This window comes from Varanus komodoensis, unplaced genomic scaffold (assembly GCF_004798865.1).
Source record: "Varanus komodoensis strain SLA01 unplaced genomic scaffold, ASM479886v1 scaffold38, whole genome shotgun sequence".
NCBI lineage: Eukaryota > Metazoa > Chordata > Lepidosauria > Squamata > Varanidae > Varanus > Varanus komodoensis.
In genome coordinates this window covers 6,287,743-6,303,110 of record NW_025335909.1, presented here as the reverse complement: position 1 = coordinate 6,303,110, position 15,368 = coordinate 6,287,743, and the positions used below count along the sequence as shown (strand labels likewise).

Here is a 15,368-nt window from a genome sequence, read left to right as displayed (position 1 = left end):
TTTTACCAGCCCACATAAGGGGGCACAGGCCAAGCACGGGCTCATCCTTTTGGGAATCGGGATCCATCTGGGTATTCTTTCCTCCAAAATACCATCAGAAGTTCAAACAGAAGGGACCGAGAGAACATGGATTTCAATCCCTCTCTAGCTACACACCTCAACAAGCAGCATTAGAACCAGTTGGCTGCTTGTCCTGAACGGAGCACCAAACCACAGATGAGCATGATCCAAGATGCGCTGGAGCTCCCTGGGGTCCTGAACTTCCCCCAGGATTCCTCTTTGGTTGGTCACCTGGAAGTATCTCTTTCCTGGTTTCAACTAACCAAAGTTGTTACATCTGGCCTGGGCTAAACTGAGATTAGCGAAAGTCTGTCTAATTGTAACTAACTAGCCACGGTCTAACGGTGGCTGCTGATGGTGGCAAGTCTCAATAAACCATTGTTTGAACTAAGGGCAGTTCCCACTTTGGCTTTAACGATAAAATGTGGTTAGCTTCAACGAGGAATTCAATGGTTTCCGACCCTACCAGCCCAGCCACTGCCTCGCTATTGCAATGCTTTAGGTAACGCACTAAAAGAAAACCGTGCCGTGAGCTAGATTTCAGGAGCTGCTCCACTCAAGGAGGGAGAAGCGCCAGGGGTTTCTCAACAGCGCCCGCCGCTCCTCTGCCACAAACAATGCAGATGATACCTGGGTAATGGAGCCCTCTTTCACAGTCCTGCTCATCAGGGACACGTCGGGTGTATGCCTCAGCTCCTCCCTGGGGATCTCGTGGACTGATCTTCCCGCTTCCTTCACGGTGGCAACCAGGCCGTCATGGACCGTTTTCAGTTTCAACGGAGTGAGGCTGTCATGAGGCCTGACCTTGTAGGCCTCCGGTAAGTCCCTCGGTGGTGGGCTTTCCCTTTTGAGCTGCTTGGCTTCTCTTCTGAGGTAGTCCTCGGGGGCCTCCACATAGGATCGGGGGATTCCTAGGGGCACATATCCAGAGAAAGAATCCATCAAAGCTGAGAAAGGTGCTAGCGCCCGCTGTTCTCTTCCCCGTCCCTCTGGAAAAAAGAGTCATGGCTCTCCATTTAGTTCATCCCGTTCCTTTGAAGGAATGGCTGAGCTTCAAAACCAAGGAAAGGAGCTCAGCCCTGGGCAGCAAACTCAAACCTGCATGTTAGCTCTGGAATGCTCACTAGTCATAACATTTTCTAGACAAAATAGCGTTGCCAGAAGACGGATGCTGTTTATAGCAGCCCCTTTCAAGTGCAGTGAATCGGCAATTCACACTGCGGGTCAACCTTGGTGTACCAACTCATGGGAGAAAGTTTCTCTACAGCCCGCCTTAAGCTTGCTCTTTCAGAGTGGCTCCACATGGCTGGGCTGAGAAGAGATCCTTCCCACTTCACCCTCACCCACTGGTGTGTGAACATTCATAGCTGCTTGACCCCAAAAACCCCACAGTGGCACAGTGCCCCGAAGAGAAAACACCGAGCTTGACCCGTCACAAGCAGCAAGTGACCAGCAAATCCCTCTCCTTCCCGAAGTCAGCTGCAAAGAGTCACCCACCCCAGCTGAAAGCCAGAAGGGCGGCAACGAGCCATGGGCGTACCGGCTGCCACAGGAACTGGCCCCATGGCCGGTCTTGCTGCCCGCTGCAGTGCTGCTCGTCTGCAGGGCAGCAGGCTGCGGGGAAGGCTGGCCGACTGCTTCCCTCAAGAGTTGCCCCAGAAGCACACCGTGACGGAAATAGGACTGAGAGCGGGGTCTCGGCAAGAGGCGCGCTGCCAAGGCTCGCGGCCAGGCGAGGCTTCCCCACGTGCTCCGTGCTGGTTACCTTGTGTGATGGAGCCCCGGATATGTGACTCTTTCAGGCCGAGGGGACTGTGTCTCTCCGGCGGGATGGCCCGGCCCATCAGACCTGGATCGCGACAGAAGGAAGCGGTGACATTTCAAGGCGCGCACTTTCGTCCTACCTCAAAACACCGCCCCCCAGAGCAACCTTTTTGCGGAGGCTTCGGGAGCCAGAAAGGCCAACAAAACAGAAGCCCGTTCCTGTCCCATGCACTTCCAGTGGGTGTGTTTCCTGAGTGTTTCTGGATTCTAGGTGCTGTCACGGAATAAAGCGTTGATTTACGGAATCTAAAGGGTACTTGCTGATTCCCATCATGGAGTCCACTGCTCCGGACAGAAAGGAACGGTCTGCTGTGCGTGTTTGCCATCGTTTACCAAAGTGTAATTTTAAAGGCGTGTCTCATCCTTTTTAAGGATTCACCATATTGTCTTTTCTGACCCATCATCATCTCATGTCTTTCCAAAGTATATGAAAAAATCCAAAAACTGACGTTCAAAGAGATGCACTTAGAATCAACTTGGGAAAATATTTCAGGTCCTTTCGTATCACGTTCAAGGGCCTGGACGCCTCTCCACAAAGTGGAATCTTACACAGTGAGGTAACGAGCAGTGTGGATAATGCAGCCGTGTGAGAAGACCGACTGCACAGGCCTTCCACTTGCCAGGGGCTGCCTCCCGCCCTCCCTCCAATGGGCCACTGCCTGGCAGGGGAAGAACCACGTGAACGGCTGAGGGCACCTCTTTCCCCAGTGCACCAAATGTCTTGGCTCCACTGACCTCATGGCTGTGACCAACTATGAATGGCTGAGACCAGCGGGGGCTCGGCCCGTCACCAGAAAGAATGCGACGCCGGCACTCTCCCCTTTCCTGACTTTCGGAAGCCCACCCTCTGAGAGAGGAGCAAGCGCTTCAAGGGGGTGGGGGGGGGAGGACAACAGGAACGAGGTCTTGCCACCGGCGTGTAACCGCTCACAAAGCCCCCACCTTCTATGCCAGCGGAGGAGAGCTCACGCCCGGACAGGCTCCGCGGGACCCTCCCCTCCATCATGTCATACGTCCGCTTGGAGCTGAGGGTCTCGTGCTGGCCCCCGGCGCCTCTGCTGTTTTCCTTGGGGCACTGCGCGGCAGCGGCACCGCCTGGAGGAGGACGACAAAGCAAGGCAGAGCAAGAGACATGTGAGCGAGGGGCAGGGAGCGGACTGGACGGAGGCGGCGGCTGCTCATGCTCCAAGCTCGGAGCGGGACTTCGGTGAATTGGTCAGCCCCGTCCCGGGGGACGTCTCCAGGGCATCCGTCCAGCATTACTCAGCAGCCTTCGTAAACATTACAGCCGGAGCCTGTTCCTGGGAAGCGACTTCCCGACTTTCTTCCAAATTTGGTGGCCTTGTGCGTGGCATCAACCCCCGGCCTCCCTCACAGCCTGACCGTGACCAGCGAGGCCCTGAAAGCCAAATCCAGGCCTGGCAGAAGGAGCAGAAATGTGTCTTCTTAGTCACCCTTTGCTCCTTTGCAAAGATGCACAAAACGGGCCTCTGCTTTCCCCTTGTTGTGTTCTTTCCAGACCCCCCCACCCACCCCAGCTGGCCCCCAGCAGTTAAGGGGTGCGGGGAGGCAGCACAGGAAGAAGCCCCTCTGCCTCAAACTGAGCGTGAGGGGGAAAGTTGCATCCTCCCTCCCCCACACCCGTTAATCTGTACTAACTGATGGGATAAAAATCCTTGAAGCTTAGAAAGCCAAAGGGTGAAACTCGAGGAGGAAGAAAGCAGAACAAAGCAAAAACAAAAAAAATCTAGAAAGGCAGGCCAGTGGAGGGAACATACTGTGCAGCCAGGGACCAGAATAATACTGAGACATTGTCTTGCATCTTCGATCCAAAATCTCAAATGCTGAACCTACGTCACACAACCAAGTTCATTTATTGATGCCCACCTCTGGTACCGGTATGGCTGCCTTTGCTGATTCGAGCAGAGGGGCAGGGCCAAGCCGGTCAAACCTTGACGGCAATTTAAAAAACTTCTCCCTAGAATGAAGGCTTGCTTAGAGCTTCGGTGCAGCAGCTGCCAAAAGGGGCCACGCGGCCACCTGCACAGCACAGGTGTGGCTTCAGCAACGCGCAAGGTGAATGGCCCTTTCATTCTGGGAACACCTCCGCGGTTGTACAGGAGGCAGCTGCTGCTGCTGGAGGAAACTCACAACAGGACATTAGCATCTGCACGGGCAGCATCCTGAACGAACTCCCGAGGGACTAAAAAGAAACCAACCTTCAACAGCAGTAGACCGAGCAACAGGTCACGTGGAAGCCCATCTTTAACATTTCCAGGTCAGATTCTCTATTTAAAATTCCCAGGCTCAGAATCAAGCAGCCTTTCCCAAGATAGCCGACACCTGCCTTTTGCTTTTCTTTCTTTCTTCCACCTCCCTCCATCCTGGCAAGCTGGCAGCAAATAGGCCTCACAGTACGCTACTTGGGAACGTAAGAAAATACATAAATATTTTCCTGCGGCTGAGGAAGGCTTCCCCATTTTATTTCGTATTTGCCAAGCTGCCTCTCCTTTTACAGCAATGCTGCAGAACCTCAGGCTTGTGGGAAGCCCCCGACCTGCTTAAAGCCCTAACTCAGCTCTCCCCAGACCAGCTGCGCTCCCTCAGCACCGTTTGCTTTCCATTCTGAAAGGCTGAAATGCCTTTCTTAAGGCTTAGTGACTGGGAATGAAAGCCCGACGCTGAGAGACGCTGGCATTTTGGGCCTGTCCTGGCCACCACTAGAAGGAAGCCCCAGAAGCTCCACTAAACCAGACTGGGTTCTTGGGGTGGAAACACGCAAAAGAGGTTCAACACACGCATTGCACGGGGCCAAATCGTGCAGGCGGCGCTGGGAAAGGGGCTGCGATTTTCGAGACACGTGGTGTGTAGAGGAGTCATCCCGTCCTGTCACTGAGCAACATCTGTTCCAAAGCGCTTCTGGTTGAAGGAAGAGCGCAAGGCTCCCCCCGCCCATCCAAGCACACTTGCAGCAGAGGGTAACAAAAGAGGGAGAAAGGGATTCGGTGCACATTTCCCTTCCTCACAGAAGAGCCATTAGCAGTAAGAATAACCAATCTTGTCCCATTCAGCTTACAGACGCTGCAAGATTTCGCCTCATTAGAGCGCCTTTATTGGCAAGTATCAAAATGGCATCAATGTGCTGGCAGTGCTTGCGTCTTTATCCCGTCTCCCTCCCTGAACTCCTTCCTGCCTGCTAGAATTCATAACAGATTTATTCTGTTATAACAGATTTATTCTCTAACTGCTCCCTTCCCCGATTTGTCCATGCCCATGGCTAAGATTCCAGAGAGAATTTTAAATTCTAACTCATTTTTTTCTATAATTAGTTATTGTCAATGTTAAAAAAAACCCTTTTGAACATTTCAAATGTCCAAGGTTTGCTTTCTCTAGATATCATGTGTGGACAGTGCAAACCCACCATCTGGAAAAGATGCTCCAAACTCCTATTTAGTAGTGCTGGCTCTGCCAACTGCCTCAGAATCACAGAATCCAAGCTGGGCAGGAGGCCATCAAGTCCAACTCCCTGCGCAGTGCAGGAACCCAGTTCCAAGCATTCCTGGCAGACGGTTCTCCAGTTTCTGCTTGGATGCATCCAGTGATGCAGAGCCTACCACCCCTCTAGGCAATTGGTTCCAACCGTTAGGATGTTTTCCCCCCTGATATGCAATCAAAATCTACATTCCTGCAACATTCCACATTATTCCATGTTTTACAGCTGGGTGACAGAGAACAGGCTGCAGCCCTCTCTTGTGTGGCACCCTTTAGACCCTTGAAAAGTGCGATCGTAAGCCATCAGCTCTCAGTCGTCTCATCTCAAGGCTAAACAGAGAGATAACAGTATCTTCTGGATAACACTTGGCCATGTCTCTTTGTTCAACATTTGCCGTCCGGGGAAAATTTAAAAGGCAGGCACGGAAGAGAAGAAAATTTATCTGACTGCTCCAAAAGGGTATTTATGTAATTTTAAAAATGTATAAACCAGCCTCATCCACTAGGGATCCCATGGCAAAGAAAAATAATATGCCTGGACAGGCAATTCCTGGTGTGAATCCAGCAAACTTTAGTACAAGACTGAGAAGTGCAAGTGGCTTTTAAAATAGTAATTGCAGCCCTGGAATGATCGTGCTTTAAGAAGGTAACAAGAGTCATGCACAGTTAGACCAAGGGCCATCGAGTCAAGGATGGGTGTCCGAGGACAGGCTGGACACGCACATGGTGGGCATGTCATGAGCGGAGCCGGCTGGAGCCGGGGGTCAGACTAGATGGCCCGGGAGGCCCCTGACTAGCTCACTTTCTATGTATCACTGAGTCCAGCATAGTTCCATGGCGTCACTAAGGAGGCATATTTGTGGATCGGCAACTCCCGCTGCTAGGCCCAAAATCCAACGTGTCTTGAATGAGCCAAGAGAATGAGCCAATGCACTTTACCACATTGAAGGGAGGGCCAAGACTTCGTCCGCAGTGAACTGAGGCTGCGTTCAAGGCACACGTGCAACTCCACCCAAACAGCCTTGCAAAACGTCCACAAGGAGTCAATCCATCCACCGTATTTTACACTGGCTCATTTGCCTGTTTGAAATGAATTATGTCCTACATGTGAAAACCCTCACTCGTGGGAGTGCATGATTTGGTTTAAGAGATAATTAATCACATGGATCACTCTCATACAAACGATTAGCAAAAATGACCGAGAGAGAGAGAGAGAGAGAGAGTGTGTGTGTGTGTTGGGCCGGGATGGGGGAGGAATTGCAGCAGCAACAAGCAATCTCAGAAGCATCTGCAGAAGAGAGGGCGAAATCCATTCAAGGGTTATCGAACTCCTGGGGAAATAAAGTGGAGAATTTGTGCTGTGCGTGCACACTCCTTTTCTGTGCTGTCTAACTTTATAACTTGTTTTTTCATTTTCTCATTAGATTGTGTGCATCAGCTGATTAACTGCACTTGTTCCACAAACATATTGGGAGTAATCCGGCATCGTCAGTGAATTCCTTTGTCTCTTTAGTGTTCTTGCTGCTGCTGCTATTACTGTTATTACACTGCATTAATACCCACTCCCCCCCCTTTTGGGAGGAACACACCCGGCTTACATAATTCTCCTCCCCTCCATTTTATCCCCACAACAGCAGCCCCGTGAAGGAGTCTAGGCCGAGTGGGGATTAAAACTCAGGTCTCCCAGGCTCCCAGACCATCACTCGAAGCTCCACACCACAGTGGCTGTAAACCCTAGCTATGTTATGACGGCTTTGGCGGCCTCCATTTTTAACTCATTTTCAAAACAAATCAAAATGGAACAAGAGAAAAACCCAAACGCTCAGGCTCCTGTACCATCCGTCAGAGCCTTTCTCTGGACCACCATCCTGTGGAAACTCGCCCGCTGCCTGATCTGTTTTCTGGACCTTGGCTTCAGACTGATTTGGCCTAGCTAGCTGCCTTTGGCACTTCGGAAACTGGGCCTGTTGGCTGGACCCCCCAGCGCTGTGGGGAGGGAGCAGGAGGTGCAGGTTCACTTCAAGCCCCCCCTGGTCCGTGGGCACTGGGGGGGGGGCTGAGAAGGAGTGCGACTCACCATCGTAGGTCAGGACGTGTCCTTTCTTGCCCTCGTAAATGACATGTCCCTTGGGCAAGGCGTCTTCCCGCACTTTCTCCGCTCGGCTGGGGCTGTCTTCTCCCATTATCCTGGTAATGGTTCCTTTGTAGAGCACTTCGGCTGGGGTGCCCTGGGAAAGAGACCAAGACCGTCTTTAACCGTGTCATAAGCAATTAAGGCAGAAGCAAAGTGCAGGTGGGCAGATGAACACTCCGTTCCTGGAGACAGGCTGAACAAAGACGAGCGAGAGCAAGCATGCGCCGGCCGGGAACTCCACTTCCCGTCACAGGCCGTCGTGGGGCTTAAGGACTGAGCAGCGCAAGGATCGTGGAGATGGGGATGGAACCGAGGGACAGCGGGCGAGGACGCGCGTGCTTTCTCTCCGGGTTGCTGAGACGGGAAGGGGACAACAGGCACTGCAGGCCGAGGAAGCCTCGCGCTTGGCGACGCCTTGAACCCCAGCATGGTGGAGGGGCAAGCTGAAACTGACGCAGACCCTTCCGCAGACACTGGGCAGCTCCTTGTCCTCCGCTCCATCTCTCCTGGCAGCTCCTTTTGTGCCGCTCTTGGCCAACAAACTCTTTAGGATTGCTTGCTCATACACCCTGTAAGAGGGTCTAGATTGCCGTACTTGTCTCATTATCTACCTTTCTGCATTTCAAAAAACCCAGGCTGCATTAGTTGTGCATCTGGATCGGTGAAACGCGAATGCCTCTTAAAGGAGCATCTCAACTGGATTACACCCAGTTAGACCTCAAGTCCCTCTAGGCCAGTTCTGCCTACTTCAACTTGCTGCAGTTCTTCAAGGTCCCTTTATCTGGAGTTACGGGAAATCAGATCTGGGACACAGCATGAATCCCGCGATTCAGCTACTGCAGCAGAGGCTCGCACTCATGGATTAACTGCTGGATTCTGGGCCGGTGCATCCAGCTGTGTTTCTCTGCAGGGCCACACAGAGGGACAAAGGAGAATTTTCCAGTCACAAACTGGAGCACACAAATCCCCCCCCCCGCATTTGCCCTCATATTAACCAAGCGTATGCTTGAAAAAATGTGCATTTTTTTTCAAAATGTACAACTTTTTTCAAAATACACACCTTCATCCGAATGCACACATTTTAAATACCCACACAAAATATTGATGCTTGAGGTTCTTACCAAAAGCAACTGTGTTAAGGCACTTTGACTGCTGTAGTTTGAGTTGATCTGGATTTATTTTTTTTTAGCTGCTAGGCAGGTGGGAGTAAAAGAACTAGAAACATAGAAACAGAGCAGGTCAGTAGGGGTCTCCGGGGCCATCTAGTCTGACCTCCGGCACCAGCCGGCTCCGCTCACGACATCCCCACCATGTGGATGTCCAGACTATCCTTGAACACCCGCACCGATGGGGCCTCAACGACCTCTCGCGGAAGCCCCACTCTGCGCTCTGTGTTATATAATGAATTACTGTTTACTTGAGACCCATGTTAAAGTTTTCTTCTTCTTTTGTAATAAGCATTATTAAGTCAAAAGTGCAGTTATAAAATTGATAGAAGTAATAATAACTACTGATTTTTTGTGCAACTTCCCACTCTTTGTGCTATAGGAAAGGTCCCTTGGTCCCTTTTGCTTTTACATGTTACTTTTTCTAGTTTCCCCCCCTTTTATGTATAAAAATAATAATAGCGAGAGAGAGAGAGAATGAAGTAACTGCAATCAGCCAATGTGTGATTTATCTTGTGTGATCCAAGACCGCCCAGTAATGGGCCCTCTAGTGGCACTGGAACGATTTATCCTTCCCGACAGGGGAGAGGAATCCAGAGCGTTTCTAAGCAGCTTTAAAGATCTGAACACCAGCCAGTGAAAACTCGCTTAGGGAAATGGGTTCTCTCTGCTCCGCTTCCAGATAAAGCAATAACTCAGTGGCACAAAGCTATCACCCACTTGGCATGAACCCTGCCGCTGGGGATGACGGATGAGAACTGGCGCGCACGGCTCCGTCTGAGAGGGTACGTGCGCACTCTCATGCGATGGCCGCCAGGCAAGACCCGGGAGAGAATGCCTGGAAGGAGATCCCTGGAAGACCCCCACTCATTTATGTATCTGCTGGTTTGTCTGTTTCCTTTTTAAGCCACCCAAGAGCCCGAAGGCGCTCTTCTGGCAGCCGGCCCCTTGCTGGAGGATGGATTGTAAAGAGCCGTTCAGCCTTTACCCGCTAGCCGCACGGAGGCTGAAGCGATTTAAAATCTCGGCTCACGGCCTGCCTTGCTCATTTTGCGCTGGATCTCAGACCCTGGGCCACTCTTCACACTGATGGAACACTGGGCGATCCAGGCGGAGTAGGCAAAATCTCCTAATATCTCTGTTAGGAGACATTAATAATGCATCCAATATTAATAATCTCTCTCTCAGGATATGCATACGCATTTTTAATCTTCTGCTGCCTCCTCAGATTTTCATCAAATCCTTCCAGTAAATTAGAGAGAGGATGGGTCAAGCTAGACACAATTTATTTTTATTTGGGCTGCTTCCTCTTCAGAACAGAAATCAAACTTTAAAGAATTAAGAAACCCAAGACAGGGTTGTGCTCCACTAAGTCATAGCTGTTTAAATTTGTAACATGGTAAGTACACATGTACTTCCAAGAAAAAGTATTTCCTAGAGTTTCTTGATGGTAAATAAAAATTATTATGTTGTTTTAATGAATGTGTGTGAGGATAAGCTAAAATTTATTGATTTATTTTAGGCATTCATACAGTGCCGTGTTTCCAGGTTCTCAAGATAACTTACAAGATCGTGATTTGAGCTGCTCCTGCTGGGAACAAACCTTTCTTTCAGGACAGTTTAGTTGGTGATCTGCAGGAAACAGTTTCAACCTGGCCTACCTGAACACCTGATTTTGCTACAAAAGCTCTTCCAAGCGTCCCATGACAAAAGCCAAGCAAAATTTCCAGAGCAAAAAAGAAAAGCATATTCATTGCTTATTAAGTAAAAAGGAAAGGTAAATGTCGTTGGAAAGTTGTGGGAGCCACTGGAACGTCTTAATTGCCTTTCTTTCAAAAAAGAACAAGAAGAATTACAGAATTCTTAAAATATATAAAATATAAAAGAGTTAGAACTGCTTTCCATTAAAAAAACATAATAAATTTACTAAGGGTGCAACCCAAAGGGACAACTGATTTGGGCTAAGAGTCTTACGCCAAGGACTGCAGCTGGAAAGGCCCTCTCTCTTTCACTACGGCTGAACACTGTACGCTGGCAGGTCTTGGCGAAGGGACACGTGGCTTTGCTCACCTGCAATCCCTGCACCCAGGTGCAAGACCACGCCCCCGCAGGCCAGTCCCCCAGGCCAACGGCTTGCAAACTCCGCCCTTCCAGGGCATCCTCTCCCCATCTATGCGTACCTACCGAGGCGTTCCCAGGTGAGGCCCAAAGCATTTCCCGGCTTTGGTGCAGCGCAAGCTCTAACCCTAACCCTAAGAGGCACCCAGGTACACATCCAACACCACCTGCGCCCATGGACGGAAGGAGGCGGAGGAGGAGAAGAGGCGGCAAGTTCACTGCCCCGTCAGGAGCCTCTGGGCAGGTTTGGGTGAGTCCTGGAACCATCTAAAAATCAGAAGACACCTACGTGTGTGATGGATCCACGGTAGGTGATGGGGGAGTCCGATGCTGGCCTCGTGCTGGGGATGCCTTTGGTGATGCTTCCTCCCGATAACGAACCCAAGGATGCACCTACAAAAGCAGCAGGATTAGAAGGGCTGTAGGCTGGGCTGGGCAGCCTGGTTCCTGAAAGCAAAGCCACTGGGAGGTAGCTGCTATTCCACAGCTGTGAGCAACGCGCTGCCTGCTTTGGGGCTGCTCCTGCAGAATTCCAGTGGAGCAGCTCGGAGGCTGGAGACCTCAAATGCGACCCGACACCACGCCCGGCTTAGAATGATCTAGCCCAGCATTTTTACCTTGGCATTGTGGCTTTGGCTTTTAAGGCTGTTTTTCAGTGCCTTGTTTTCATAATGGCTTTTCTGAAGCTTTTGTGACCAGCCTTGGTCGGCTTCAGAATGGCAGGGCAAAAATAGAATAAATGCACTGAATGCTTAGCGCTAGGATGAAGCATATTCAGACTGGAAATAAAAATTTCTATGAATGCAGCAGCTCTGTAGGTTCTCAGGTGGGGAATTAGCAGTCTCTCTCCTATTTGAACCATCTGCACAGAGGGCTCACTGGCCTCAAGCCTCACATAATGTCACAAACCGCATCGTGGGTTTGTTTATTTATTTACATGTATTTATAGGCCGCCTATAATGGCCGAGGTCTCCCTAGGAGGCTTACAATGCATAAACACATTAACAGAGTAAAAACACACTGAAACCAATTAAAACGTAATGAATTAAACATCTATAAAAACAATAAAAAAGGGCCACAGCATGCAGGCTAAATGTTAAAAAAAAATCCTAAAAAGATGTCTTCGCCTGGTGCCAAAAGGAAAATAGAGATGGCACCAGGCAAATTTCCCTGGGGAGGGAGTTCCAAAGATGGGGAGCAGCAGCAGAAAAGGCCCTTCGCCTGGTTGCCCCCCTCTCATCTCCCCGAGGGGTGGTTCTCGCAATTGCTCAGGGCAGGAAGCTTCCTAGGGGCACCACAACCCCAGAAACCGGCCCAGTGTTGGCGAAGATGCTGGGACGCAACTCACAAATCGCACAAAGCTGCATGTGATGTGGGAGAGCTGCACCGCCGCATTCTCTGACTGGCTTACCCCTGAGGACGGAGCTCTCCTGGGACGTCTGCACAGCCAAGCTTTCAGGCTGACCAGCCTGGCTCCGCGGAGAGAGCTGCTCTTGCTTCACTCCCGGGAAAGGCACTGCAAAGCAGGAGCACACCACGTATTACTGCCCTGGAGGAGAAGCTTGGCTCGAGCCCCGCTTTGCGCTTCTCAGACGGACGAACGCCGGCCCCGGCTCCTCCTGCCAAGGTTCGCATCGGGTGCCCAGCCCTCTTTCCTTACCCAACTTCTTGGGGTCCATGGTCAAAGGCAGGCCCATGGCGATGGGGACTTTTGCATGCTCGGAGCTGAACGGAGTGTGGAGCTGCAGCGGCACCCCCTGGAAGCACACCAAAGAGCGCCCGTTACGGGTTACGGCTCAACAAAGCAGCAGTGGCGTTTCGCCTTCCCAGCTGACGCGGTTCGCTCAATCACGGCAGCCCACCCTGGTTCACGGAGACCAGGGCTGGGACCAACCCTTCCGGAATCCCTCTCTCCAGCACCTGCGGCCTTCCTCTTATGCTCAGGCTGGCCCCACGAGGCAAGCTGAGCCAAGAGGAAGTCGCGAACACCCAGCTGCACAACTGGCAACCTCCACCCACCGCCACTCGCACTAGCTGGCCTTCGCCCTCGCTCACTGTTGCCGGCCCAGTGGTGCCTGGTTATCCCTGTGTGCACTCGCCCGAAGCTCAGCGTCCAGGCCGCTGCAAAGAGGGCCGGAGTCTGGGAAGCTGGAATGAGAGAATCGGGCAGATTTTCTGCACAAGGGAGATTCCTCACACAGCCTTCCTTGGAAGCACAACTATCTGCAGCGGCCACGGGCAGGAGCAAGCCCACTGGTTGCAACCACAACCTGCTGTGTCATGCGAACCCAGGCAGGGGTTGTTTGAAAGTTAAGCAACCCTCAAATAACCCATGATGTGTTGTGGGGTAATCTGAGGGTTGTTTAACTCTCACGCAGTCCTGCCACCCAGGTCTGGACGATACAACAAACCAAGGAAACCTCCTACCAGGAGCTGAATATTCCAAATGGCTGTTCTCACGTGCAGCAATCCATGGTGGGTTGCAATGATCATACCGACCCACTCTGAGAATTGCTCTGCTGCAGGAACTGGCCTGAATTCTGCCCGCTAAGTTCTGGAAAGTGCTCTTTATGCTGATGGCATTCACTCCCTCGTGCCATCCTTCCCTTGACATTAATTGCCTGGGAAATCCAAAGCATCTGGCTTGCAAGAAAAGACCTGCTTACCAAAAGCCATGTTTTCAACCCACTCTCTATGCACCCGTATCTACAACTTTACCTGTGAAATGGAGCTGAGCGGCCTTTCAAGAACGGAGGGATGCTTGGTGGAGATGAGAGGGGGAGGGTTGGAGATGGCTGTCAGCCGCTGGAGGCTGGGTCGAGAACTTTCATGCACATTTAAGGAGACCGGATGACCTACGTCCGAAAGGAAAGGAAAGGAAAGGAACGGAAAGGGGGAAAAGACAGCAACAGAGATGTCTAATTAGGAGCTATTTAAAAAAAACAAAGATCTTCTTTACTTGGTGTCTCAAGCTTCCTTCTAACCCAACTTTCTACGGCAGGCCTGTTCCGCCTGTGCCCCACTTGGCCAAAGTCAGCTCACCACCCACCAGGGGCCCCCAAATCCTGGTTTTGTTGACCTCCTGAGCCTGCCACTGGGGACCAGCCACAGAACAGGGCTAACTGCCCTTGCCTGGTCAGGTCACATCCAACAGTCCTGACCCTGGGCCATTAACACTGTATATCTCCCTCCCTGCTGCTAATTACAGAACTCTGCTGATTAATTTCACCAACGCTCCTATTCCATGGATCTACCAGCACCGTGTCTGCAAACTGTGGCCAGGGCTAAAAACTGAACTGCAGGTGTTTGCACAGTCACATCCCCAAGGGGAGCCCGAAATTAGAAGCAGCTGTGTTGATCCGCACGAAGGAAAAAAACCAGTTTCATCTGCTAGGAACAGGTCTTTGGTAAAGCTAATGAGGCTTAATTGCCCATTCAAGAACAAACTACTGCAAAATGTTCTACATTATGACACGAAACAATATACTGTTGCTGGGAAAATTAATTTGGCACAGCTACTGTGCGCATTTCTGCTACGCTCAGGGGGAACAGGACCGCGGAGGGGTAATGAAGGAAGCCAGTTGCCCCGACTACTGAAGCAGGGCTGGCTCTGCCTCAGACGCGTGCTCCCTGCGTCCAGCTGCTCGTGCCTGCAGTGCCAGGCCACTTCGGAGGAGCCCAGGTACGCGCAGGCCTCAACTGGCCAGCCTCACCTGCGGGGTTGTACTGAAACACGTGGGGTTCCGCATGCGGAGTGGTTCTGATCACGTCCCTTGCGGATCCTTGGTAGGGGAGCACGGGGGGCCAGCAGGGGGTGATGCCAGGCTCTCCCAGCTTCTGCGCCTCTGGGAGGGAGGTGAAATGCACCAGCTTGTCTGCAAGGAGAAACAAAGAGCCAACAGCCGGGAGTCAGAAGGGCTGCAGAAAGCCGGGGTGGCGTTGTGCACCCTTCTGGCCTCCTTCTTGAACCTTGGTGCTTACACAAACCCCTCGGCTGGGACAGAGGATAAGTCCCAGTGGGGCTGTGATGCTCCCTGCAGGATGCCGTGGAACGATCGGTAATGGCTTCCCTGTGACTGCGGGCCATGGCAAAGCCAGAGGCACCGACAGAGCTTTCCCTGCCTGCGTTACCTTGCATCACTCGAAAGGAGCTGCTTGACAATGGTATCAGCGAGCGAGGCTATGCGCTCTTGGAGTAAGAGGCCTGACAGTTTCTTTGCGGCGTGAATGCGAAGGGCTTGGCATGCTGGAGAAGCAAGTCTTCGCCCCGCCCCCCCCCGGCCGCTTCATGGCTTAGGTGAAGGGCAGCAAGAGAGAGCTCACGACCCCTGACGCACCCCCGGAGAATCCCCGCTTCTGGACAGAACGCGTTCTTAGAACTGTGCCTGAGGTCGTGTTCACACAAACAGTCGTTCCGCCCTTTCAGCTCCTATGCGCTTCTCACCACAAAAGCCAAGAAAATGACGCAAGAGCAGGAAGGGCACACCTGGATTTGTGCTGAAACACACGCTCTGTCCTACTTGTGCAAATGCTGCCATGGCGAGGCTACTCGAAATCTGGCCACCTACAGACGA

The 15,368-nt window shown here is 51.8% G+C and overlaps 1 protein-coding gene across 5 annotated transcripts in view; it reads right to left on the bottom strand.

Moving 5' to 3' along the window:
- NCOR2 (nuclear receptor corepressor 2) overlaps positions 1-15,368 on the bottom strand; it is a 268,387-nt gene that overhangs the window by 28,826 nt on the left and 224,193 nt on the right. For all 5 annotated transcript variants that reach the window (XM_044440471.1, XM_044440470.1, XM_044440472.1 and 2 more), the window contains 9 exons: positions 14,508-14,669; positions 13,513-13,649; positions 12,455-12,551; positions 12,206-12,310; positions 11,084-11,187; positions 7,454-7,604; positions 2,827-2,979; positions 1,826-1,909; positions 691-971 (listed from right to left, as the gene is read on the bottom strand). In XM_044440471.1, the coding sequence (XP_044296406.1) occupies positions 691-971; positions 1,826-1,909; positions 2,827-2,979; positions 7,454-7,604; positions 11,084-11,187; positions 12,206-12,310; positions 12,455-12,551; positions 13,513-13,649; positions 14,508-14,669 (1,274 nt within the window). The remainder of the gene's footprint in view (positions 1-690; positions 972-1,825; positions 1,910-2,826; positions 2,980-7,453; positions 7,605-11,083; positions 11,188-12,205; positions 12,311-12,454; positions 12,552-13,512; positions 13,650-14,507; positions 14,670-15,368) is intronic.